Source organism: Xiphophorus maculatus, chromosome 9, assembly GCF_002775205.1.
Source record: "Xiphophorus maculatus strain JP 163 A chromosome 9, X_maculatus-5.0-male, whole genome shotgun sequence".
Taxonomy (NCBI): Eukaryota; Metazoa; Chordata; class Actinopteri; order Cyprinodontiformes; family Poeciliidae; genus Xiphophorus; species Xiphophorus maculatus.
Window position 1 is genome coordinate 9813511 of NC_036451.1, and position 25880 is coordinate 9839390.

A 25880-nucleotide genomic window follows, 5' to 3' on the forward strand; every position below is an offset into this window, starting at 1 on the left:
CAGATCTTATCACATCAGCATGTAGTTGGGTCAAGGTTTCCTGTAAAAGACAAAGATAGCCAAGAGTTTACTGTCAAATGTTTAAAGCTTGTGATGAAAAAAGCGTCCGAGTTTTATTACACTGTTTAAACTTAAGATTGAACTCTACTTTGAGTTTAAGCTTCTTACAGAGTTTTATATACAATAAAACCAGTGCTTGTAACCACAATAGAAACAATTTACAGGTACACATCTAAAAAAATGCTCTTTTACAGCAATTAGTGTCACTTCAGATAAGGATGTGTCGGAAGCCTTACAATAAATGTCTTTCATATACCATGCCCTATCTTTAGTTCCCAATCCCAGCAAGAGCTAAGGGAAGTCATCCATGAGTTAATCTTTAGTTGAATTAATTACCACGAGAGTGTCTTCAAAGGTCTGCCTAAAAAGTCAATCAAACATCTGCAGCTGCTGTTGTCATTTTCAGTTTCCTCATCATTTACAATTTTTTTGTAAATCTCTGCTAAAATGGTTATTTCTTTTTCTAGAACCAGCTCTTTTTCCTTTCAACTGTAATATACATCTATGAACATAAACACGGCCTCTTGTAACTGAAAAACATTCCTTGTGCTTACCATTAATATTAGGAACTTTTGAACAGAATGACTTTATTGGTCTTTTAAGATTGAATGAAAATAATCAATCTGAGAGAGAGCTATTGGCATACAACAGCTTTGCTGATGAGGCGTTAATGATCACTTACGGTATGTATAGATCAAAAGGCTTCAGTATTAGAAAGAAGATAAGATAGTGGATTTACTGATCATTTTGTTAGAGACCTATTCAAAAGGAAGGTATACTTTTTTTGTGAATTTGCTGAATAGAACAGTTGGAATTATAGTTTGCAGTTTTATTGAATATTTTAGGATTCACAAATTTATTGGTTTGGCAAATATTTATCTATTTTACATGTTTGCTGGGAGGTCATGGTCCATGTCTTGATTTTGGAATAAATCTAGAATACACTAAAGTTATGCCCAAATCTCCACAAATCCCTCCTTTGTACCTTAATGTTTGCAACATTCTGAGAGATGTTTATGCTGTCCCATAAATATTTAAAATAGATTACTTATGCCCTCTCTCCAGCTCATGTCCCTCTGATTCCTTTATCAGCATTAGTATTTCTTTCTGGTTGCACACTGTAAACCTTCAAACCTTTATTGACCCTCTCCTCTGAGTGTCTTCCTTTAAGGAAGGTCTCAAGATGTGCTGAGGCGTTACTCACAAAAGCAAGTGTGTCAGAGAAGGCGCATGAATATCTTCCAGCTGCTGAGGGGTGAAGTTGGCTGTCAGCACATTCTTACTTCACAGACTGGACTGGACTGACATAGGGTGAGTCTTAAATGTGCTTTATTGCATTATTTCATAAAATGGAGCTTGTCTCATTTAGAAGCAATTACATTGGAATTAGCCACCTAATTTGTAGTTAGTTGTTCAAAAAAATTATTTCATGCCTACAGTGTGAGTAAAAGCAACTTTGACGTTGGCTATTCAGATGGTAAAGATGTTTGACAATGCTTTGCTTTCTGAATAAATAAAAAGTGACATTAGTGTTTAAACTGCAGTATTTAAACATGTATGCTGCAGTTTGTTTGTTTTTTTTTTTTTTTTTAGAAATTTGCAACTAGAGACACTTTGCTTTTTTCTTTTCTTGCAAATTTTCAAGTTTTATCACAAGACATTTGCTTGGAACAGATACATTTTCTGACGATGTGCTGAGTTTTAGAAGAGTTCCCACTCTTATTTTAGAAAGCAAAAAGCTACATACAATTGTAAATGTAAATTTTTCCATACATTTTTAAAATTTGAAATCAGGTATTTTTGTTATGAACTTGTTTTTATTTACCACTCTTCTTAATCTTTTTGTCATAGGGGGTTTCTTTTGTTCTGCTTATCATAAATTACCTTGGGATTTCTCCCTTTAATTGCACATAAGAATGTTAAATGCCTTAGTCAGTTTCTTATTGGAATTGTAACTATAACCTTGTGATAAATTGTCTAAACTGAACCAGGGACATGTTGCCCTGGGAAAATACATATGTTCTTACAATAATATTTTCTGAATCATGCATATTATTTTGCCTAAACCCAGCCAGAGAGTGAAAAGCAGTAACATATATAATATTTACCTCACCAAATTGTGTTTTTATGCTCACTCAACAGTAATCTTGATATTATTATTATTATTATTATTATTATTATTTATTTTATTTTTTTCACTCATCCTTGTCCTGGTATTCTCTCATACCATGAAGACCTGAAAAATTACTGATGTACACGTTAAGACAACTAGCGTGTTGAAATGAGTAATAAATATTTTAAATAAGTTACATTTGGATTAAATTCTTTCTGGGCCCCAGGGAGGTTGGCGTCTATTTCCAGTGGTCAACAGGCAGGAGACACCAGGCAGCTCATCAACCAGTCACATCTAAAGGCAAACTAAAGTGACCAGGTAACCTAGTTTGCATATTTTTAGTGGAAGGAAGCAAATGTAACTGGAGAGAATCCACAAATGCACATGGAGACCATCCAAACTCAAACAAAGACAAAGGCCACAGCTGAAATTCAAACCCAGATCCTTATTGCTGAGAGGCACCAATACTAACACTTGCAGTTAATTTCTTTTAAACAAAATTCATACTTTATATACCATTCTTCTGAAAATAGCTCCAGTATCTATAGCAGGGGTCTCAAACTCCAGGCCTCGAGGGCCACAGTCCTGCAGTTTTTAGATGTGCCACAGGTACAAAACACTGGAATGAAATGACTTAATGACCTCCTCCTTGTGTAGATCAGTTTTCCAGAGCCTTAATGACCTAATTATTCTGTTCAGGTGTGGTGCAGCAGAGGCACATCTAAAAGTTGCAGGACTGCGGCCCTCGAGAACTGGAGGGCCGCATATAGGCTATACATGGTCATATAGCCTATATGACCATGTATTTGGTCATATTGCAATTGGTGAACATAACTAGCACTAACTTGCAATAACTACCTACTTATCAGATTGGAGGCAAATTTTAGGTCAAGTAAATTTTAGGTCAAGTGGACAGATTTGTTCAGCGTGTGATCCTAATCCATCAACACAACTTACTGAAATGCTTCTGTTTTTGTGTGGCTTCCTCTGACAGATCAACCAAACATCTGGATTCAAAAGAGACTTAAAAAAAGAGAGAACCAAACTCAACAATGGAGAAAACTTTTGATAGTAATCCAGGGTTTGCACTGGCTGACTACGCCGTCTTTGCTGCTATGTTGTCAGTTTCCATGGCAATTGGGCTTTTTCAGGCTCTGAAAAAGCAGCGAAGGGATGCAACTGCAGAGGCCTTCTTCACCGGAGGTCGGAGCATGCCGGCTGTGGCTGTTGGTTTGTCGCTCTGTGCCAGCTTCATGTCAGCTGTCCAGGTCCTGGGTGTTCCCTCAGAGGGATTTCGCTATGGCTTCAAATTCCTCTACATGTGCCTCGGACAAAGCATCAACTCCCTGCTGACAGCTTACCTGTTCCTGCCAGTTTTCTTTCGACTGGGTATCACCAGCACCAACCAGGTCATAATGAGCCTCCTCTTTTTTGCACTAGTTATTTCATAAAGTGAACAGGAATGTGCTGTAAGGTTGGTCAGAGTAACAAGAACTGAATGTTAGACAAGAGGATTAACATTTTGTATGCCTTTTTCTGGTGACTATGAACCAAATCATAGTTTATTTTGTGTTATTATTTCAAACAGCTCCAATGTATATCCTGATTTTCCAGTTTTAAATAGTATTGAATTACAGTATAGATATAGGGCTATGATGACTCTGATTAAAGTCCAGCTGATTAAATTCCCGTGTTGCTCATCAACACAGCTTAATATGTGAGGTGAGGAAAGATGAAGGATGTGTGTTACCCTGTGATGTTCTGACTCCAATCATCTGCCTGTCACAGTATCTAAAGATGAGGTTTGGCAGAGGGATGCAGCTGCTGGGAAGCATCCAGTTTATTCTTGCAACGGTAGGGACATCAGTCTCACATTTCATTGCTCCTGAGCAGAATGTTACACATTAAGAGCTTTTATCTGTGAATGCTCAGATTCAGTTTCCTCTGAAGATTTGCTTGTAATGTGTTTCTCTTTTCTCAGCTGCTTTACACTGGGATTGTCATCTATGCACCAGCCTTGATCTTAAATCAAGGTACGAGAGTGAAATTTGCTTTGCATGGAAGAAAAGAGGGAATGCTATTATTGATTCATTTAGAAATCTTATTATATTTTTTAGCACTTTAAAGGTTTTTTTCCAATGGATCTTGATTTTAGTATATATATTCTTTTAAACCAGAAATTTGTTACAGTGAAGTTTTAAGTTTTTAACCATTAATTTCATAATAAGAAATTCTTGTGAATATTTGCTTATAAACAAAACTTTTACCATAACGTAAAACACTACAATTTTTTGTCATAAAATGTATTTGTAATACTAAATTTACTAAGACAGTTATTCCAGCTAAATTTATCACCATCTTTTATTTCGTTTTAATACCAGTTGAAATTATTTTTGTTGCTGTTGTTTTTAATGTTTTTGAAAAAGTAGCAAATATTCTACTATAGTTAAATTTGTAAAGTGATTATTTGTTTAAATAAATAAAACTTTGATATTAATGATCAAACACATTTGATTTTGCAGCTACTGGACTCAGTATCTGGGTGTCTCTCTTTTCCACGGGGATCATTTGCACCATGTACACCACACTGGTAAGAACAATAAGGTGTTCTCAAAGGGTCTAAATACTTATGCAAACAGGGTTATTGCAACCTTTCTTATATTTAATGTTCTTCCACTGGGCAGTGCAGTGGACGAGTTGTTAGCAAAGCTGCCTTGTAGCAAGAAGGTCCTGGGTTCAAATCCTGGCCTGGGGTTTTTCTGAGAGGAGCATGTTCTCCCCCTGTATGTGCAGAACTGGGTTTGACTCATCATTCCAGGTTTCTCACTCTGTCTTTCTCCTCTAATGTTTGTGTGCAGGGCGGCATGAGGGCTGTTATCTGGACTGATGTGTTCCAGATTGTTGTCATGTTATCAGGTTTCGTGGCAATTTTCATCCAAGGGACAATTCTGGTTGGCGGTCCTGCACAAGTACTGGAGATTGCCAGCAATAAATCACGCCTTAATTTCAATGAGTAAAAATCTTTTTGTATTAATCTGTGTCCATTTTGAGGTCCAGTCTGCAATTTGATCATTTTAAAATAACAGTAACTATTACAGACAACGAAGATTAAAGTCAGTGATTAGAAATAACATTCCATCTCATATTAATACCTCAAGTTAAAAATATAACGTTCAACCCAAAATGTATTTAGTTTTAGGTTTCTAATTGTGCTTTATCCACAGTTTTGATGTCGATCCACGGAAACGTTACACCTTCTGGAGCCTCAGTGTTGGGGGTTCCATGGTTTGGTTGTCCATGTATGGGGTAAACCAAGCACAAGTTCAGCGCTACATTTCCTGCCGATCAGAGAAAGAAGCCCAGTGGTGAGTGTTTTTATAAATTACTCACATGTTCATCTATCCATTGTTGATTGCTTCCTAGTCCTCAATGGATCATGAGGAAGCTGGAGCCTATTGCTAATGGCTACTTAATAGGCAAGAGGCGTAGAACTCCCTGGACAGGTTGCTAGTTAGTTGTAATTTATCTTGTTAACAGTACAGAAGCATGGAACATAGTTTGCAGATTCCGGAGATGAACTGAAGTTACTCAAGTGTCTGAGGAAATCTCAATTCAACTGACAGAGTTCTATTTCCCCCAAAAAATATTGTTTTACATGTAAAATGTTGACAAAAAGTAAATCTAATACACAGCACCACAAAATAATAACAACCATTATTGAATAGTGTTATGTATTTGTCTTTGCGCTCTTTTGCCACATGGCTCTATGCTTTTGAATTTATGAGTTTTCTAAATGTCCTGTCATGCCTTTGTTGTTTTTTTTAGTTAATCTGCTTGAACCTTGCAACTTATCATTCAGTAATAGACACTGACATTTCTTTTCCCACATTTGCCTTTAGAATCATACACATTTACAGGATTAATTGTAATAAAGAACACTTTTTGTTTTCTAGGGCTCTGTTTGTAAATCAGATCGGTCTGTGCCTCATTGTGAGCAGCGCAGCAACCTGCGGTATCGTCATGTTTGCTTATTACAACCTCTGCGACCCACTGAAATCTGGGAGGATTTCTGCACCTGATCTGGTATGCTGATGACTCTGGGCAAAGGCAGAGGAATTTGCCTTACAATAACTCAAAAGTAGTGCAATGTTCCAGCCAATTTTCAAAGTTAATTCAATTTCTGATACTATTGACGCATGTGGTGGTTGTGCTCCATCTGTCTTATCCAACCATGTTTTGTAATGCAAAATTAAGTTTGAAGTTAGTTCTGTTCTATTGTACTCATGGTATCATTCCTGGTAATGATACCATGAATAGGTTTATTCCCCAACTATATGTGTGATTTTAGGGGTGATCATCTTTTCCTATACAATATTTGAAGTGCTTCTGTCAAAAGTAACACACTAAAACTCTATTTACTTCTCCTGTTCTCTTCTAATAAAGTACATGCCATTCTTCGTGTTGGACATATTCCGTAATCATCCAGGATTCCCAGGTCTTTTCCTTGCCTGTGCATACAGCGGGACTCTCAGGTATCAGTTTTTTCTCAGTTCTGCTGCCAGATCCAAACATATTCTTTAAACCATAAACTTGAGCTACTTGTACTTTACTTTAGTGTTTCAATAAATCATCTAAAATAGAAATGAGCATGAGAGAGAGTAAAAAATACACTGAAGTTTTTTAACTGGAGATTGTAGATATTTTTAATACAATTGCAACTTTTGGGTGGCCCCTTGCATGGTTTCTTTTAATGTATCAGATGTCGTGGTTTGACATGGATGGTTCTAACCTCTTCATGAAACATTGTGCATAATCCAACTATGTAAGAAAAGCTGAAGGCCTTTATATTTTTTACATAAAAAACACAATTGTTTCAGCTTGGTCTTATTTATTAAAATATAATTTTATTTAAGTCCTCAGGTGTCACCCATGCAGCATAAACATTATTTTTTAAAACTCTTATGACATCCAGAAATAAAATGATTGGCGTTGTCTTTAACAGCACTGCCTCCACGAGTATCAACGCCATGGCTGCAGTGACAATGGAGGATATACTGAGACCTCATCTGCTCCAGACGACACAGAAGAAGCTGGTCCTCGTTTCCAAAGGATTGTGTAGGTTAATTTTTACTAAGCAAGTGAAACAGATTTTGATTTCGGCACCACTTCTTCAAATTACTGAAAAGACTGATTGAAAAGTCTTAAAACCTCACATGCCAAAGACAGGTTTAAACTCCAGCTGAAAACCTTAATACTGGCATCAAGCTGCTGGAAGTCTAATGCTAATTTAATTTAGTTTATTGGTGAAAAGTTAAAAACAAATTTAATCATGAGGTTTTTTACAAAGCAATATCTACCAGTTCATGTGCAAGTGTATAAAAGTATGTAAACAAATTAATCCCTTTCATAACAAAAATCTAAATAATCATTCATATAAGAGTCATCTTTCATGCCACCCTGACAAAACATCTTTTCAAGGAGAGTACAACCTTCTACTGATATCAACTCTGTAATTAACACAGAAAGTATTAAAAACAATATTTTATTTCAAACATCTTGATGAGTTCAAGTTGACCTTTCAGGTTGACCTTGATCAGACATATCTTCGCTGCAAACCTCTTCCTCCATTAAACAGACAAAGTAAGTCTAGTAAAGTAAACATTTCCCCTTCTATTTCTTAAAGCATTCCTGTATGGAGCTGGATGCATCACTGTAGCAGCTCTTTCCTCCTTCCTGAACTGGGGGGTTCTTCAGGTATGTTATACAGAAATATTTGAATGCCTTACAACAAGAAGCTCCTGGGTTCAAACCCTGACTTCCTGTGTATAGTTTATATCTTCTCTTTGTGCATGTGTACTCCAGCTTCCTCCCATATTCCCCAAAAAAGGTTATCCTAGGGTAAGAATTGACCTGAATTGATTCAAGTCCATTCTTACCTGAATAGACCTTTAGAAATGACCCTGGGAAAAAAAAACTCCCACAGATTGGATGAATTAAGTAAATGAATAAAACCAACCAATTGGATGTATTATTGTCTGATTTGAAATCAGTTTCAATCAGTTGCTTTCATCTTCACTCCTGGATTTTAATTAATTTTGTTTTGAACCCAGAATGTTGTTTGTCTTCTTTCCTCAGGGTTCGTTCACTGTCATGGGTGTGGTCAGTGGTCCAGTTCTGGGCATATTCATTTTGGGAATGTTTGTCCCAGGAACAAACAGGCTGGTGAGTGTTTGCCAACCCCCTTAAAAACTTATGATTTACAAAATACAAACTCTGACCTTGTTGGTAGTAAAATACAATTGCTACCACTAGTCAAGTCAAGCAGAAGAAGGGCAAAAACAAATAGATCTTCTTTGTGTATGGTGCATTTATCCCCTCTGGTTTCCCCCAGAAAAATTCAAACTTGGGTTCAAATTGGTTCCTGCAAGAAAATTTGCTTTAAAAATATATATTTTTTAAAAAGCACACATTCAAAGTTTTTATTATTATTATTATTATTATTATTATTAGTAGTAGTAGTAGTAGTAGTAGTATTTATTTATTTATTTAAATCAGCTAACCACTTGAACTGCTGCTACCACTTGAACATTAACTCTGCTGCCAACTAGTGGGTAAATATGAAATTCCATGAAATAAAAATATCTTATTGAAAGCAGAGGCTTAGATTGAATAGGTTTCAATGTATGTACAGGGATAAAATAAAACATAATTTAATTGGTACTGATTGGGGAGCCATTTGGTCCTATTACTGCAGGGAAATTTAAACTGTGAAGATGTGACATGAAGTGAGGTGACACTTTTTAACTCAAACCTTTCAAAAAAACAACAACAACTAATGCAATTAGTAAACTACTGACTATTAAAATTTCAAACAAGGTTTGAAGGCTCAACTTAACCCCAGAATCCCTGCAGGGTTATGTGTACAGCACATAACCCTTTTATGTGCTGTACACATAACCCTGCATAACCCTGCACAACCCTATGTTTTAAAGTAAATATTAAAGTCTATTTATTGTAAATGTCACAATTTATCTTTGCCACTATCTATCCCACAAGGAAGGTTTTCTTGTTCATTAACCTGACTGTGGCATGGGAATTTCCTTTTTTATGATGTACAATCAGACTAAAGGTTTTAGTTTTCACACATGACCTCGTGCACATTGATCTCAGAAGCTGTTCACAGTCATGTTAACAGGAAGATGGACTGACTTCCTGTTTCCTTTTTTTAGATTTTTATATCTGTTGAAAGAAGCATTATCTTTTATGATGACTGCATTTTAGAGTACTTGTTCTTCTGTTTGCTGCTGAAGTGCAGTCCAACGCCTTTTTGAAATCAGGCCTTCAGAGGTTTCTTGGGTTTTCTTTTATCCAGAGAAAAAAACAATCAGAGCATGCTGATGGGCTGAAAGGAACAAATTCATTTTTAGACACTGTTGGTATTTAATAATATTGCAGCCAATTATTAGGGTATTTTATTCTTTATTGTAGGGGGCGTACTCTGGGATATTGGCGGGATTCTGTGTCTCTCTGTGGCTGGCTGTGGGTTCAACTCTTCACCCACCCAGTGAGGAGACCATGGGTGTCCTGCCCAGCTTCACAGACGGCTGCAGCTTTGCTAATGGCACAAGAAACAACAGCTCTAAGGTTTCCTTCTTGACCCCACTTCATCCTAAACACCAAGGGTTAGCAGACACAGTTCTTCAGATGTTGATCTATTTTTAATCATTAAGCATTAATATTTTCTTTTCATCTTAGCTTAACTATTCACATGAAAGGTTTATGACTGTTATACACTGACTATGTAGAGAGATTATGATGAAAAAATATAAAATGCCTTAGTTCTTTTGTTGTTGCTTTTGTTTTTTCTAAAAACAGTGGCCTCCTCAACTTCTACTCCATGTCTTACCTCTATTTTGGAGCCATGGCCACCAGTTCAGTCATACTGGTGGGACTGATAGTGAGCTATGCAACAGGTAAAAAGATAATGAGAGATACGCAAGTCAATGTTGTGAAAACTACAGGGACACATTGAATCAAATCTGTCCAATTTACATTTTATTGCAAAAGTATTCAGATCCCTTGAAAATATTTGGGTAATGTTACAACCAGACAACATCTGTGTATTTTGAAAGAGTTTTATATGACAAACATAACAAAGTAGTGCATCAGCATGTAATGAAAGGAGGTAGATTGTTTTCATTATTTTTTAGAAATAAAAATCTGAAAAGTGTGTGCATTTGTAATGATCTCACTTTATTACAAATTTCCTCCTTTAGAAGTAACCAAATTAGTCTATTGTTAGTAGCAACATACCTCTTAAGACTTGCAGCTGGACTTGCAGTGAGAGGCAGTTCTACAAAATATTCACTAGTGTTGCTTGACACAAATGCATGCCGCACCTTTTCAGATTTTCTTTGCAAGAAAATCTACGTTCACTTCCTTCAATTTCAAAGTCTGGCTACATTGCTTCATGTACTTCATTCACGTACAATGAATGAAGCACTGTATTCACTGTGCTTCTATAATGTTGTAGATGTTGTCACAACTGCAACATTATAGTGACAAAATGTGAAACACAGTGGGTGTGAATATTTACAAGAAGATGTTGCTCATATCAGTCCAAAATGCTAAGTCAAGGGCTTTTACACAGAGCTACTAGAAAAGAATGAGATGTTTTTTTTCCTTTACGTTTTATGCATACATGAACAAACTCTCCTGTTTCTATCGCACACAGGGCCAACAAAGAGGAGTCAAATTAAAGAGGGGTTGTTATGGTGGGACCTGAATAAAAAGGAGATGGAGATCTCATCAGAAAGCAGAGTAATCATTTTTTTAAACAGAAATAATTGTCTAATGAATGGAAGTGTCATAAATTATTCCCTGATTATTTATGTAACCATTTATATCTAATGGTTCCTTTATTTATGTCCCTCTCCAAGCTGAAAAAGTCTAGGGTGACATTTTTTTACTACTAAATATATATGTATATGAACTTAAACTTGACTTAATTTAGATGTTTTAGGAGCTTATATAAATCTCAGACATGCTTTACATTGATGACAAATGTCTTCTAAGAGCATTCATTGACAGTATCTTTCTTATTATTTTTTGTTTTAAGACCGATGTGATATCCTGGATGTTCCCCTGCTTCGTTCAGACTGCATGCAGGAATACACAACAGATATCTGTGGTTCACATAGGAAATAACCAGGTAAAGAAACCAATTGTATGGCAAAACTGGTGTAGAGTTGTTGGAACTGTTTGTCAAGTTTTTAAAAATATTAGAATATTCAAGTATTTGAAAGGTATTTTTATTGTTTCAATCTGTTTTTCAGGAGGACAAATTAATAGACAACCCACTGGCGGTTCCTTTGAAGAGCCTACCCAGAGACAATGTGCTGTAAATGGAAAAAAAAGAGGATGTAGTTTTTAAATGGCATTAACCTCCAAATTACTCATAGCAAATCCTACTGGAATTTCCTCTGTAGTAGCAATAGAGGTTTTTTTATCTTATCATTTGAAGTTTCAAAATCCTGACACACATTCAGAGTTGGTCATTGTTCTTTCAAAGAGCCATAAATATAGATAATATTCAGGATAGTAAAATGTGATGAAAGATTTTAATTTCCTTCCTTGTTTCGGGAAAGATGTGCACCTGCAATGTGTCAACATAAGAATGATGGGAAGCAGAGATAACGGTTTCAATTTGTGTGTACATTTGCCGTATTTTAGTGATGCTTCCTTATTTCATGCTCTGTTATCAGGCCTGTTTTTTTCTGTTTTTTTATTATTGGAAGCAAAGTGGGTCACAGCTTCACACTCAAATGTAAATGTTGAGTCAGCAAGGTCAAATACAAAAAAATCAGTTGATACATCTTTATTGAAAACAATTTGGGTTACTTTTCAAAAAATATATGAAAAGTGAACAGTAAAATTTATATTAACAAACACAGAGCAGAGATTTGAATGACTACTACATGTTTATTTTGTATGAAGGTACCATTTTGAAAAATTTAGATTTGCTGTTATGTTTTCCTCCTCTTATTTTTAAATTATACTACAATTTCCAATAGAGTTGTCAACCTAAACAATTTTCTATTTTGTTAATTAAGTTTATGCTACTTGGAAAAGTGCTTCATTGTACAGAAGCCTCTGGTTCATTTTCAAAATCCATCCATAGGTTTCTTGCACTTAATCAAAGCAGGATTCTATTATGTTAATTATTGTCTGCATACTGGAAATTGTTTGTGATGGTTTTTGTGTTACTTTTATAATGATGGGGTTGATAAAAGTAACAAAATAATGATTATGTTAGCACTTGAATTTACAGTTTATTCTTTACAGTTTAACTCATCCTAAAAAGTTAGAACATTGTATTTAATAATGTCCACTTAGGTAATAATGTAAAAGTTTCAAGGACTTAAAATTTATACCACCTTGTCACTATTTAATAAATTTATATCAATTTCCCAGGTTCTTTGTGAATCTAAAATAAGTGTGGTTAAATGTAAAACTTAGTTTTAAACAGTTTTTATATATATATATATATAAAACAATCCATACCTTGAAACCACTTATCCACCGATGCTTTGTGACATCTTAAATAAAAAAATACTTAAGTCATTTTATCCATATGCTAGAAAAAACATGTAAGTGATTTGGGGTGTCTCCTCCTGTATGGAGCAATGCAGAGCTTTTTAATGACTTCTAAAAATTTTAAATTACATTTATTCAACTGTTTTCTGCATTTTACATGCATTTTATTAAACCTGCATATATTTCAAAAGTTTCACATTTCTACAGTATTTTTAAAAGTAACATTTGGTGTATGTGAATAAAATATTAACTATTTATGAAAGAGCTGGCATGTTAGTTTTCTTCATAGTACACTGACATCTGGTGATGTTAAGGAAAGCAGCTGAAACCATCATGGCTGCCAGATACACAATGAGTACACCAAGTACAAAGGCGGTTCATTTCACATGGTTGTTCATTTATTGCATGTTTTTTTTTTTTTTTTAACAATTCAAGCATTCAGATAAAACATAATATCCTCAGACACTCTTGCTGTAAGCTTTCATAAATCAAACCAGTATGTCAGTCTTTAATGTTGTGAAGATTGTGCTTCCGTGCACGTTGGTCCTGGATCCTCCAACCACCTCCGTGCTGCTGCGGATCGTCAGGCCGAGGCGCCTCACCAATCATCCGCGGCCCTGTTCGAATCCTCTTCGGCTACAGCACAGTCCAGGCGCTGCACGCCAGGGAGCGCCAGGTCCCTTTCGTTAAGTTTTTCCAGAAACGAAGAAAGGAGTCGTTTGTTTAAATGGTCCGTCAGCGTCCTTTCTTCTTCCACCCGCTGCTTGGCCACGTTTGTCCCCGGCTCCACTCCTTCCGCCTCCGTGTCCACGCCGAGCGGCAGAGGCGCCGAGCGCTGCTGGCTCAAGGGCAACCCGTTCGGCTGCTCACCTTGCCCGGACTCCTGCTCCGTCCAGCTCCCGGCGTCCGCCCCGGATTCTGTCTCCATTTGTGATATCAAGCTGGTCTGCAGGGCGGCATTTTCCAGTTCTTTGAGTCGTTTGCTATGAAGGCCGCAGGCAGGCGGTTCATTACCTGCCGGGGTGTTATTGTTGTGAGGGGGCTCACCAGTTTGCTCCATCATGCTCTGCGTCAGTTGAACAGCCCATAGTTCCAATGGACTGGTCGGAAGGAGAACTGGCAGGTATCGCCGTCTAGTGGATTATAGCAGTACTGCAGCTTTACAGAATTAGAAACTCTAACTTGTATTTTTGTACAAATAAACAAAACAAATAGACACGCAGTTCTTGGTGTTTTTTTTTGGCATTTTTTATACTTGGAAGTGTTTTTTATTGAAGTATCCTGTATAGAAGCTTGTTTCCGCCAATATTTGAAAACAAAAGGACTTGGATCTCATAATGGCTGTCTCATACTTTTGACCTAGCACTCAAAAGAAGAAAATACTCTTTATTATAACATAGCTTAGTCAAAATAATATGTTTCTCCATCACAGGGGCAGAAACAGGTTCCCACAGCCATAGGATTTAACAAAAAATATTTGCCCCTGAAAATTATCTTGTTTGTTGTTATTTTGTCATAGTAAATATTTTAGATTATCAAGCAAATTTTTACCATACAAATATAGTCATAGTTAGTTTAAAAATATGTTTTTAAATTATTTTTAACTAATCTAGCCCTGTAGAAAAATAAAATTGGGCCTCATGGTTAATTCATAAAAAGAACATAACTGCATTTTTGTTTCAGTGTCACTGTCTGATTTTAAGAATTTAAAAAATCACTCAAATGTAGCCAGTCTGACAACAAGAAAGCAGGCAAAAAAATATTCAGTGTTTGTTTTATTTAGGAGTTTACTGAAGACCACAACACCACATCCCTCTTAAGCTGTTATTGCTTGAATGGACACGTCTGTAAAATTTGTAACAAATTTAAACAAAGTTAATTAGCTGGCTTAAAATGAATTAAGATATTTGTATAAGATAATCTAATGAGCCTCTTTTCGTTATTTTATACATAAAAACAACCAGCCACAGCTGCTATGGGAATAAAATGGTGCTGAAAGATGTTACTTGTAAGGAAAATGGCGATATAAGAATATTTCTGTGATTGCATCATTTGGTCTGGTATTACCTGATGAACACCAATCAATATTGCTGTTTTATATATTAGAAAGTACATATTTCACATGTTTTGTAACATTTTGAGGAATATCTGTGTTACTTCATATTAGAAACAAACGTATTGGTTAAATTAAACTAATTTTTAACTTCCATTTCTCAGCGGTATGAACTATTCTCAATTTTCGCTTCGAACATTTGACTGCTTCGGCTTTCCGTAGAATAGAATGTGTTTCCATAGCGACCATTTATAGCGTAGACCACGGAAGCGTCTTTGTAACGGTACCAGGTAACAAAATGATGACTGTAAACACCCTAGGACATATGTAATATATGCGAAGTGAGTTGTAAAAGATGTAATATTATAGATTGACATCTCTTTAGCCACTCAAAGCGACACAGATCGTTAGCTTACAGCTAACTTCGAGCTAATGAGTAGCTATACAGGGTTAGCTAGCAAAGCTGTGAAATTAAATCTGCAAATTGTAGATATTTATTTATGCTTTCGTTTCTTCTACTACTTAAAACAAGTGTGAAACGTTGCTTGTCAAGAATAACATTTTACTGGATTATAAATAAGGAAACAATAATTCTGATAAATTACTATGAAAACAAGTCCTTTTTTCTTCCTTTCGTTTTTCCTTTCTTTCAGGTCAACATGTCCTTCAGAGACTTAAAAAGTAAGTGAAACTTTGTATTTCTCTACCTTTTATCTAACAAACATTATTTTGCTGCTGATGTTAGAACTGAATTTGTTTGTGATTTGGCAGACTTCACAGAAATGATGAGGGCCTTGGGCTACCCTCGCCTCATATCTATGGAAAATTTCACAACACCAAACTTCACCCTAGTGGCAGAAATCCTAATATGGCTTGTAAGGAGGTATGCTTCAGCGTTTAAAATTGAAATGCTTCATGTAACAACAACACTTCTGCTCAGATAGTTCTTCGCCTTCATGTGGTCTTTTCACATGCCTCATTGTACCTTCCAGTAGAAGTATATCTTCTAATCCTGATTAACAAATAAAGAGCTGTTCTAAAACAGTCATTGGTTCTCATGTTCTTTTCTCTTTTTTTGTAGATACGAGCCTCACGTTGATATTCCCACTGATGTGGACACAGAGTCAGACAGAATATTCTTCATTAAGGCTGTGGTTCAATTTATGGTGAAGTGCTATTCAGACAGATAATATGTCCTTAACTGTAGTTAACTAAAATCCACTCTGTTTTAATCATTGTATGACCCGGTTGCAGGCAACCAAGGCTCACATCAAGCTAAACACCAAGCATCTCTACCAGGCTGACGGCTATGCAGTGAAAGAGATGCTGAAGATCACATCAGTGCTGTACAATGCCATGAAAACCAAGCAGATGGCTCTGGGGGATGCTGTGGAGGAAGATAGCAACAAGTTCAAGTTTGATCTCGGCTCTAGGGTGAGGTGCAATTATCATTCAAATTATGCGTGTTGCTGATAGTCCACTAACTTAATTAATTAAATGTCAGTTTTGAGAAGATTAAAGATAAGAAAAAACATAAAGGACATATTTCAGTGCTTTAGATGGTTAATAAGACAGTTAATGTAATGTGCAGTCAAAATAACTTTATCTTTCTAATTGGTAAACAGCGTTCTGTCTATGTAAACCCATCCAAATGCAATGAGTCTTTGAAAAGGATTGAAAATGTAGTTCACTCACATTTATTGTAAGAGCTCACAAGAACTTCACCCAACATTCTCAAGGATTTTACAACACTTTTAATGACTCATTGTCGAAAAGATCAAAGAGAGTTGATTTCTTGTTGTACTGGTTGTGTTTCAATGTCAGAGATTTTAAACTATTTAAACAGCAGGAAATGCTGTATCTGATATTAGTGTAAATGTACCTTTTCTTTAAATTGGTTTAGCAGTACTCTCCTGAAAATCAATTTGACACACCTATTTGCCAAGCCTGTACACATTTTTTTATTTTTTGCACATTGTCTACAGTGTCTCTACTTTTCTCGTTTTCTTTTCCCTGAAATAATTTAAGTCTTTAATTCCTTTGTTAAAGAAAAAAGAGTCAAATGTGAGGCAGCTGATCTCTCCTTGTCTTTTCTGCAGATCTCTGAGCTCAAAGCAGCTCGTCAGCTGGCATCTGAAATCACATCCAGAGGAGCATCTCTGTATGATTTATTGGGGAAAGAGGCAGAACTCAGGGTGAGGCAAAGTTGGTTATTGTTTCATAATAGCAGATTGGTAAAAAATAAAGCTTGACTATTTCGAGTTTAGTATCGGAGAAGAGATTTTACCTGTATTATGGATATGTTATTCTCAAGCTTCTTTAAACACAAATATGACTGAAATGGCTAGAAATGTTGCGAGTAGCTTCGTTGCTCTGAAGTCAACATAATGTTAAATCTCGTTCTGCTGTGCTGCAGACCGAGATTTAAGGCAGTTTGATACATGAGTGACCATCATTAATGCTTTTATATCATCTTCACTTTTTTGGTGCTCGCAGGAAATGAGAACCGCTGCCATTGCTCGACCTCTTGAGATCAATGAGACAGAAAAGGCACTGAGAGCTGCTATCAAAGAAACTCTGGTGAGTATTCTGAGTGTTTATCTTTTTAATTCCATTGGTTTTCATCTTCTGCGACAGACTGGCGACCTGTCCAGGGTGTACCCTGCCTCTCGCCCGGAACATTAGCTGGAGATGGGCACCAGCACCTCTCCCGACCCCACTAGGGACAAGGGTGTTGGAAAATGGATGGATGGATGGTTTTCATCTTCATTTGCTTAAATACTTTAAACTGTGATTGTGCCATATTGCCTTTGTTACCAGGAAATTGTCGAAAAGATCAAAGAGATGCTTAGTAATGTCGTCTCAGATGAGGCCAGTCTGGACGCTAAGATAGAGAAGAAGAAACAGGATCTGGAGAGGCATCAGAAGAGGCTGCAGACTTTACAGAGTGTCAGGTCAGTTCTATTTTTTTTACATTTAACCATCTTAAGATTTACAATTTCCATTTGAAATAACCCTTGAAACAAAACCCGTTGAAACATTTCTCTTGAAAATTGTGTTTGGATTTTTCAGGCCAGCATTCATGGATGAATTTGAAAAGATAGAAGAAGAGTTGCAGAAGCAGTATGAAATCTTTGTGGAGAAGTTCAGAAACCTCTCCTACCTGGAGTCACAACTGGATGAGTACCACAGGCTGGAGCAGGAAAGGTTTGAGGTGTGTGGATGGAATAGATATGCTATGTATAATGCTCAATCCTATTGATAATCCCTCCCTTTATAGATATATTACAGTATATGTAATGCACTATTTGCATCTTTCTGCCTGCCTGTGTTTCTGTTTTTCTCATTAATTCCTTGGATATTTTGTTGCCACATTGTCTGGAACCTGTATATTAACTATATTAAGTTTTACATTATATACTTGAGTCTTGTTTCCAAGTTTAAAAATGTTCAACTGGCTCTTCATCTGAAACGGGGTTTCTTGTGTACTTATTAGGAAGCTGAAAACAGCCTGAGGATAATGCAACACAAACTAAGGGAGGAAGAGAGAGATCTGATGAAGGGCTCATGTGAGTTAAACCAGAACCAAATGCCTAAAGCAGAATTAAAACACAACTTTTTTTTCCCTCTGTCTAAAACGTTTTGTCTTTGTGTTTGACAGTGAAAGACTCTGATTCTGATTTGGATGTTCCAGAGGACGAAGAGTCAGATAGCGACCCTGAAGAATCTCGACCATCTAAGCCACAGCCCTCAAGAAGTGCCTCCATGGCAGGTATGCAGATGGACTGCAGCCAAGATAGTGATAAGTAAAACTAGTACCTTTATGATTAGACAAAATTTATATTTTTAATTTTCTTTCATCTCATCCCATGATAATCAATTTATTTAAAAATACTTTGAGAGTTTTTCATTTGGATTTTTGGGTACCATTATTCACACCATTCCTATATTTATTTTAGTCTCCGACATCAAAAAGAATAGAGAAACTTACAGTTGTTCCCTCTAAGCTCTTACATATTTAAGTTATATTTATTTATTTAGTTTGATATTACAGATCCACCTAAAATTATATTTTTATTGAACATGGTTTTCGGAAAACTCTTTCTGTCCTAAAAAATCATAATTGCTTGTGCTTTTTCCTTTCTGCTAAGGAAGAGGACCACGGTTCATTGGTAACATGCAGGGTGATGACAGTGATGACGTAAGTGATGCTCTTATCTTCACAATGATACTCTTTTTACACAGTGTTTCTGAAAACAGGCTACATTGATCCTGTTTGCCGCCAAGCTCTGTCAGCAGGGCTAAGTGTGAATGATTTTCCTGTTAACCTTCACTTAAAGATGGTTCTGGTATAAACTGACCAGATTTACTACCTTCTTTGGTTTCCAGTTTATCTCTTCATTTGATGTTTCATCAGTCTATGTTTCCTTTTGCTATTTTTTTGTCATTGTCGCTTGGATTTTAAAGAGGTTTTTAGCAGTCTCCAGAAGGTCAGTCCCTGAATCCAAAAAACAGCGGAAAGGAAAGGTTTGTTCAGGAAAAGGATTCAGTTAACCCTCATGTCCCTCCCTATGTATTAGAAGGAAATATCCATTCTCAAATTTCCTATTTGACCCTAATGTGGAAAAAAGTGTTGTCAAAAATGGTTTATATTATTTTTTAAGGAATTGTGCTAATATTCTCAATATCAGCACAGTCTGGGGTAAGAATGTATTTTTCCTTCAAATGCAACAAATGCTATTTTTTTTCTTTTCAAAGTTTTTTGTGATATAGGAATAAAACCTTGCCAAGGTTCTGTGTTTAGTTAGAATAAAAACATGTTGTTTTTTAATTTTATTTTAGTGGTTCCACAGTGTGTTTGTGTGTGTCTAGTAATCTAACTATCCTGGAAAAATATAGTTTGACCTGTTATATCATCCAACAGTCCTATCAGAGATAGACTTCAACCTTTTACTTGTTGATGTAGTTATTGGTTCTTGCTTCCTGTTTCAGAGTGATGACAGTGAGATTGATGCAGATGAGGATGATGAGGAAGATGAGGAAGGTGAAGAAGAAGAAGAGAGGAGGGAAGAGGATGAAAGCTTGGAGGTCCTGTTATCGAGGAGTAATCGACCTCCTAGGGGAGGCGTGAGACCGGCACTTCTGGAAGAAAGTGATGATGACTTTTGAGTTGGGGACACAATCATGAGCTTTGCACTTTTTTATGTCCTAACTGAATTCCTTGGAAAGCTCCACTATAATTTTTATTTGCAGATATATCCTCTGTTCTTTGATATTTATATAATCTGCTGACAAAAATAAAATTTAAACTTCCGTTTTTGTTCTTTCCCAAAAATTACTGTTTTATAAATAATTTATCTATGTGGCAGTTTGGACATAGTTTGGCAGTTGTTTTTTAAATGCTTGCTGTACTTTCTAAGGGAAAATATTTGTGACTATTAAACACAAATAAATACTTTCAAAGGAATATGTAATAATAGGATACACTCAGCAGTACTTAAGAAAAGAAAGAAAGTTTGCATAATAATTTATCTGAAAAATGTTTTCTAGTTTCTTAAATTGGTGGATTCAAACAGATGTAACTTAGGAACATTTTCCAAAATAATTAAACATAGTCTAGTTTTCATTGTGGCTTCTTTGTAGTTGTTTTTACCCATAGTGGGTAAAAATAAAAATATGGAGGTTTTATACAATTGAAACTAAATATTTACTTATACAATTAGTAGTAGAAATACCTTTGAACTTTTTGAGAAAGCACAAATGACCATGCAAGTTTCCCATAGGTTGATTTAAATATAGGGTCCTACCGCCGCCGCTGATGACGGTGTGAGACATGTTGACGGCTAGTGACGGCTTCTTCGGAGGAAATTACTAAATGAGCGTTTGTAATAATAGTACTCAAGTAAACGTTAAAAAAAAGTGCTTTTAAAAGTAATTTTCAAAAAGTTATTCAAGGAAAATTTGTTTTTACTATTCATCTCTGTTTGTGAGAATCAGCCAGTAACAAAATGCGTAGGCTTAATGTTTTATTATTATTATTATTATTATTGATGACATGTTGAATAATTTTAGTCTGGTTTCTTGCATAAAAACAAACAAGTCTATTATCTTATGTATTTAAAAAGAAATACGAACAGCTAAACGGATTGTAGTATCTTCGTGTGTTTTGTTTTGTTTTGTTTTGTTTTTGGCTCATTAGAGTTGACATTTATCTAAAATAACCATAACGACCAAGTTATCTTGCGGGAAGAACCAAAAAACATATGAAGCTATTAAAAACATAAAATATATAAGTAAACATAGAATATATAACCAGTCACTAAGTAAAATAAAATTGACATCAATGTTGTGTTTTGTGAAATTAAGGCATCAGTGACGCAATCATTATGCGCGCTGCGCTAGGAGGCGGTGGCGGATGCCTCTTCGAAACAGAAAACTGTCTTTTACCTAGAACTTGGTTTTTCTCCTATCCTGGTATGAAAACGACTTGTAATTGAACAACTAAGTGGTGTGACGACTGTTCGTGTAGTTACATATTAGTGAAGTGGCTGAAAGAGCGGTGAGCTCCTTGATAAGTAAACAAGCCTGTTTTATCAGGGTAACAACGGCTAACTGATGCTAAGTCGCTCCTCCTGACAAACACAATGCTGACATTTTTTTAGAATATTTGAGCTTTAATTTATGAGTTTGTAACCCATCGATTGCATGCTTGTCTGTTTGTTAGCCAGTCTATTTGTTAAGTGAGCTTTACAACCCACTCATGCTTGAAATATAGCAAAAAGAATTTGTACCAGATTAATTATTTTTGGTCTTCAGTTTGTGAGGGGGAAAAAAACTAGATTGATGCAGTTTTTCGGTCGTAAACTATCGTAGATGTCGTTTAATAGAAGCTGTGGCGCATAAATTAACATGGAGATTGTTTACAGTTATCCTCCTTTACACAAGGTTGACAGCCATTCTTTGTTAATGCTGGAATGTGCCAGCATTGTTCCGTCAGGCATTGCATCACCCACAAATGGATTTTTGTACGGTTATCTAAATCGCATTTACGTTATGTAGTTTTGTAAAATTTAATCAGCGATGTCACAAACCGAGATGTGTCGTTTTTAAATTGTGATTAGAGTAGTTTCATTAGCTATGTATATTGACTCCCTCATTCATATAATTGAATTAAGGTCTTCCAATCATTTCAAAGGCCACAGAGCTTTTATAAACATTTCTCAAATAATGGGTCACTCTTACTGTTACAAGATGCACCTGTGCAATAGGTTGTATCAAGAAATCTACTCAACTTAATATTCCAGTCAGTTATTAGCAGTTTTCTAACCAGAGATTTAGAAAACTAAATTATACTCAAGCTTAGAACTGGGTCAACATATTTTTACTCAATAAAAAGCAAGAAGTAGCCATCCAAGAAATTATTCAAGTAAGGTTTAAAACGTATTTGCTAAAAATGTACTGAGTGACTGAACATAACATTTGATTAAATATTTATAAATGAAATTACCAGACAATGAAAAATATGAGACTGGATGGAAGTTCTGGTATTTTAAAAAGCAAAATGAAAAAATAAAGACACTACAAAATAACAAATTCAGCCAAATTTTCTTTTTTCTGTGTAAAATGTATTAAACTAATTCATACAGGAGATTGTATGTCTGTAGAGAGGGTTAAAGTACTTCCAGTGACAATGTATCCTGTTCACTTTATCTTCTTAATTTACAAATGATACAACAGGCTCAACAGAAAGAAAATAACATAACAAAGCTTGTGTACAAACAAGAAGATTCGCACTAATATAAACTGTATGACTGCGACTCATGCAGGCTGGCAAAACTATTTCTGTTTGTCATTCAGTGAAGTTGCTCGCAGTGAGTATAGTATGTTTTACTCAAATAAGAGTAGTGACACTTCATAATAATATTACTCAAGTAAAAGTAGTATGGTTTAGTTAAACTACTAAAAGCACATTTTACATCTACGGGGCTGGAAACAGTTGGGATGCGGCCCATCATCAAGTTCGGGTGGCCTCTTCAGTGGAGACGTGTTTTCTGAAGATACAAATCAATTCAGTGGATATGTCATCTAGGTTTGGCTGTCACTAGTACAACAGCTCATCTCTGACTGAACCTTGTCAAGTGAAAAGTTGCTTTCGGATTGTGTTGGAACTGTTTGGAAAACATTTCTGCACACTAGGGCACAAGCTGATGCTTCACAAGATTGAATTAGGATGAAGACTGAAAGCTAGACCTCCCAACCAGTGTCTGACATCAAAAATGCTCTTTTGAAAGAACTGTTTAAACATCCTCATAAATATGCCCCTAAACCTTGTGGGAAGCCCTGCCAGAAGAGCTGCGTAGCATTATGTTAAACTCTATCTGAGTTTAACATAACACAAATTTAAACTTGTAAAGTTTAAATTTGCAGTCTAATTACATCTCTGCAGTTATTGACATAATTGCTCTTTGTCTGCCTGGTGTGATGTTGTGATACCAGTACATAACCCAGGATTATGTACTGAAGCTTTGTAAAACTCTGGTTTAACTTCACATTCCAGTATCGCTAATTGCACAAGTAATTAGCAATACTTGTGGACATAAACATAAATATTCCATTTACATCTTCCATTTTTAATCTAAATAATTTTGAAAAGGAAGTTCACTACATGTAGAGTGTTTTAATGAAAGCTTCCCCTATCTCTCTTATTTCACGTTATCTCATCTCTTCCTGTCTTTCAGCTAAAAAGCAGCTGTCAGGATGCCAAAGAAGTTCCAGGGTGAGAACTCCAAGGCGGCCACTGCCAAAGCCCGCAAGGCTGAGGCCAAGGCAGTGGCAGACGCCCGTAAGAAGAAGGAAGAAGAAGACGCTCTCTGGGAAGAAACAGACAAACATGTACTTAAAAAAGAGCAGAGGAAGGTGAGCAGAGATGTCAAATCATTGTTTACACCCAACATCATCACAGGACGCATTTATCGTCTTTTATTATTCAAATCAGCTCTTTGACTATTGTGCCTGCCTTTTGTTCCCCTTCTTTGTTTATGTAGTGTCTAAAATGACGGTTGCAGAAAATGTTAACTTGTCAAATATGAAGTGTCAAATTAACAACCTGAAGACACAACCTCCATTATTAAACATGGTAGGGGCAGGAAGAGGGAAGCCACTGGGAGTTGATGGGAATATAGACACCAGACTTAAATTACTGAGGGATTCCCAGACTTCAGAAGCACAGAAACAAAGCTGAGAGAGACTTGCAGTTATGTTTGCTGGGGATGATGACTCCTCATGGTTTTGGCTCAGGAACATTTAATTCCAATGCAGACCACACTTATCATATCTTAATTTGTTAAAAATGTTGAAAACCATCTGCCTACTTCATTCTACTTCACCAATATGCATTTCACTGTGTTGCTCTACCCAGTCAAATTTTAACAAAACGACCTGAGATTTTTGGTTAGTACTGTGACAAAATGTGAAAAGGTGCATCAAGTATGAATACTTGACCAACAAACCATATATAAGCAAATAACGCTCAACTGTATTGTTTTATAGGAAATATTTTAAGGATAACCATTTCACTTTTGCAAATATGTAATAGAGAAGCTCTGGTTTGTTGAGTTGATAAAATAAGTGGAAATACTTTCTCTTCCTCCAGGACGACAAGGAGAAGAAGCGGTTGGAGCTTCTTGAGAGGAAAAAGGAAAACCAGCGGCTCCTGGATGAGGAGAACGCCGGGATAAAAGGAAAAGCACAAAAGGAGGCAGCAGCTGGTGGAAAAGTGACTCGTGCTCAAATTCAGGAGATACTTCAAAATGACCAGCAGCAAGAACTGGAGATTAAGCCGATAGGTAGCATTTGGTTTAGAGCAGTGTTTCCCAACTCTGGTCCTCAAGGCACACTGCCCTGCATGTTTTAGGTGTTTCCTTGCTTCAGTCCAGCTGATTTAATTGCTGACTGATTAACAGGCGTTTGTTGAACTGTCAAATCAACAAATGTGCCTGATTCAATCAGTTGAATCAGGCACATTAAAGCAGGGAAACCTCTAAAACATGTAGGACAGTGTGCCTTGAGGACCAGGATTGGGAAACACTGGTTTAGAGATCCTGGACCACATGTGTTTGTGTAAAATAAAATTAAAACCCTTCCATCCATACAGAGAAAAGCCACCTGGAGACTCCTCTAGAGGAGAATATTAACAGAGTCATAGCTGAAGAAGGAAGTATGGAAGCCCGAACAATTGAGGAGGCCATCTCTGTGCTCAGGTAGAAGATGTGTGGCATTACTATGTTGCTGTCATTACAGCCAAGTTGTTGGCTATTTGTCATCATTGACTCTTGTTGTTTTTCTGTCTCCCAGCACGGGGCCGGAAGACCTGGACCGCCATCCGGAGCGGCGGATGAAAGCAGCTTTTACTGCCTTTGAGGAAGCAAACATGCCCCGACTAAAAATGGAGAACCCCAACATGAGGATGTCGCAGCTAAAGCAACAGCTGAAAAAAGAGTGGGCCAAATCTCCTGAGAACCCTCTGAACCAGCGTTTTGCCTCCTACAACTCGAAGTGAATTCAGCTTTTTCACAATGTCGCTTGGAAAGAGACTTTGATTTGAAAAACTAATAATTTCACTGAATAAAGAGTGTCAGTGATGATGCTTCATCAGCAATCACCCGGCAACACCTTATCCTGTGCCAGAGGACTTGACTTTTTTGTTTAATTTAGTAGTAAGAGGAACTGCTTTTCATCTCCCAAAATAACAACTGTTTATCATGTTTCTGAACATGGCCTATAATGAGGCAACTCAGCATCTCATTAATTAAATTACTTATTATTTTTGCCCTTCTGGGAAGGTGGGAATCCAGATGTTTTGGGAATAACTTATTAAAGTTCACGGCTGAATCATCAACATTTTGTGTTTCTTTTTTTTTTTTGTGGTGCACAAACTAATAGGACACCAGTGCAAGTCGGGTCACTTTTGTTTTCAAGATGGAGGATGAGTAAAGGTTTATGACCAGCTTACATAGGGCACACCAACCATTGAATTTTAGAAATGTAATAGATAATGCT

At 36.3% G+C, this 25880-nt stretch overlaps 3 protein-coding genes across 6 annotated transcripts; all 3 read left to right on the forward strand.

The window, feature by feature from the left end:
• Positions 1–723: 723 nt before the first annotated feature.
• On the forward strand, positions 724–13050 carry slc5a5 (solute carrier family 5 member 5). 2 transcript variants are annotated; one of them, XM_023339072.1, is made up of 18 exons: positions 727–1371; positions 2400–2491; positions 3168–3582; positions 3962–4027; positions 4155–4206; positions 4696–4763; positions 5032–5186; positions 5398–5538; positions 6127–6256; positions 6617–6705; positions 7176–7288; positions 7857–7927; positions 8309–8395; positions 9662–9855; positions 10049–10146; positions 10908–10993; positions 11292–11384; positions 11509–13050. In XM_023339072.1, the coding sequence occupies exons 3-18, from the start codon at positions 3226–3228 to the stop codon at positions 11575–11577; spliced, it is 1869 nt and encodes a 622-aa protein (XP_023194840.1). In that variant the 5' UTR covers positions 727–1371; positions 2400–2491; positions 3168–3225; the 3' UTR covers positions 11578–13050. The 2 variants fall into 2 exon arrangements, 1 of the variants encoding a protein (XP_023194840.1); XR_002753241.1 differs by lacking the exon at positions 11509–13050 and having other exon boundaries at positions 724–1371; positions 9662–9817.
• A 1985-nt stretch (positions 13051–15035) lies between these two features.
• cluap1 (clusterin associated protein 1) lies at positions 15036–20136 on the forward strand. Of its 2 annotated transcripts, none has more exons than XM_023339237.1 (13): positions 15036–15112; positions 15476–15503; positions 15594–15705; positions 15904–15988; positions 16077–16256; positions 16922–17017; positions 17319–17402; positions 17643–17776; positions 17895–18036; positions 18319–18391; positions 18484–18594; positions 18974–19023; positions 19815–20136. In XM_023339237.1, exons 2-13 carry the CDS (start codon positions 15482–15484, stop codon positions 19989–19991), a joined length of 1266 nt encoding a protein of 421 aa, XP_023195005.1. In that variant the 5' UTR covers positions 15036–15112; positions 15476–15481; the 3' UTR covers positions 19992–20136. The 2 variants fall into 2 exon arrangements, with proteins under 2 accessions (XP_023195005.1, XP_023195006.1); XM_023339238.1 differs by having other exon boundaries at positions 15071–15163.
• A 1074-nt stretch (positions 20137–21210) lies between these two features.
• Positions 21211–25719, forward strand: ccdc124 (coiled-coil domain containing 124). Of its 2 annotated transcripts, none has more exons than XM_005815046.3 (5): positions 21211–21296; positions 23561–23738; positions 24475–24667; positions 24976–25081; positions 25176–25719. In XM_005815046.3, exons 2-5 carry the CDS (start codon positions 23580–23582, stop codon positions 25378–25380), a joined length of 663 nt encoding a protein of 220 aa, XP_005815103.1. In that variant the 5' UTR covers positions 21211–21296; positions 23561–23579; the 3' UTR covers positions 25381–25719. The 2 variants fall into 2 exon arrangements, with proteins under 2 accessions (XP_005815103.1, XP_023194963.1); XM_023339195.1 differs by having other exon boundaries at positions 21292–21381.
• Positions 25720–25880: the final 161 nt, after the last annotated feature.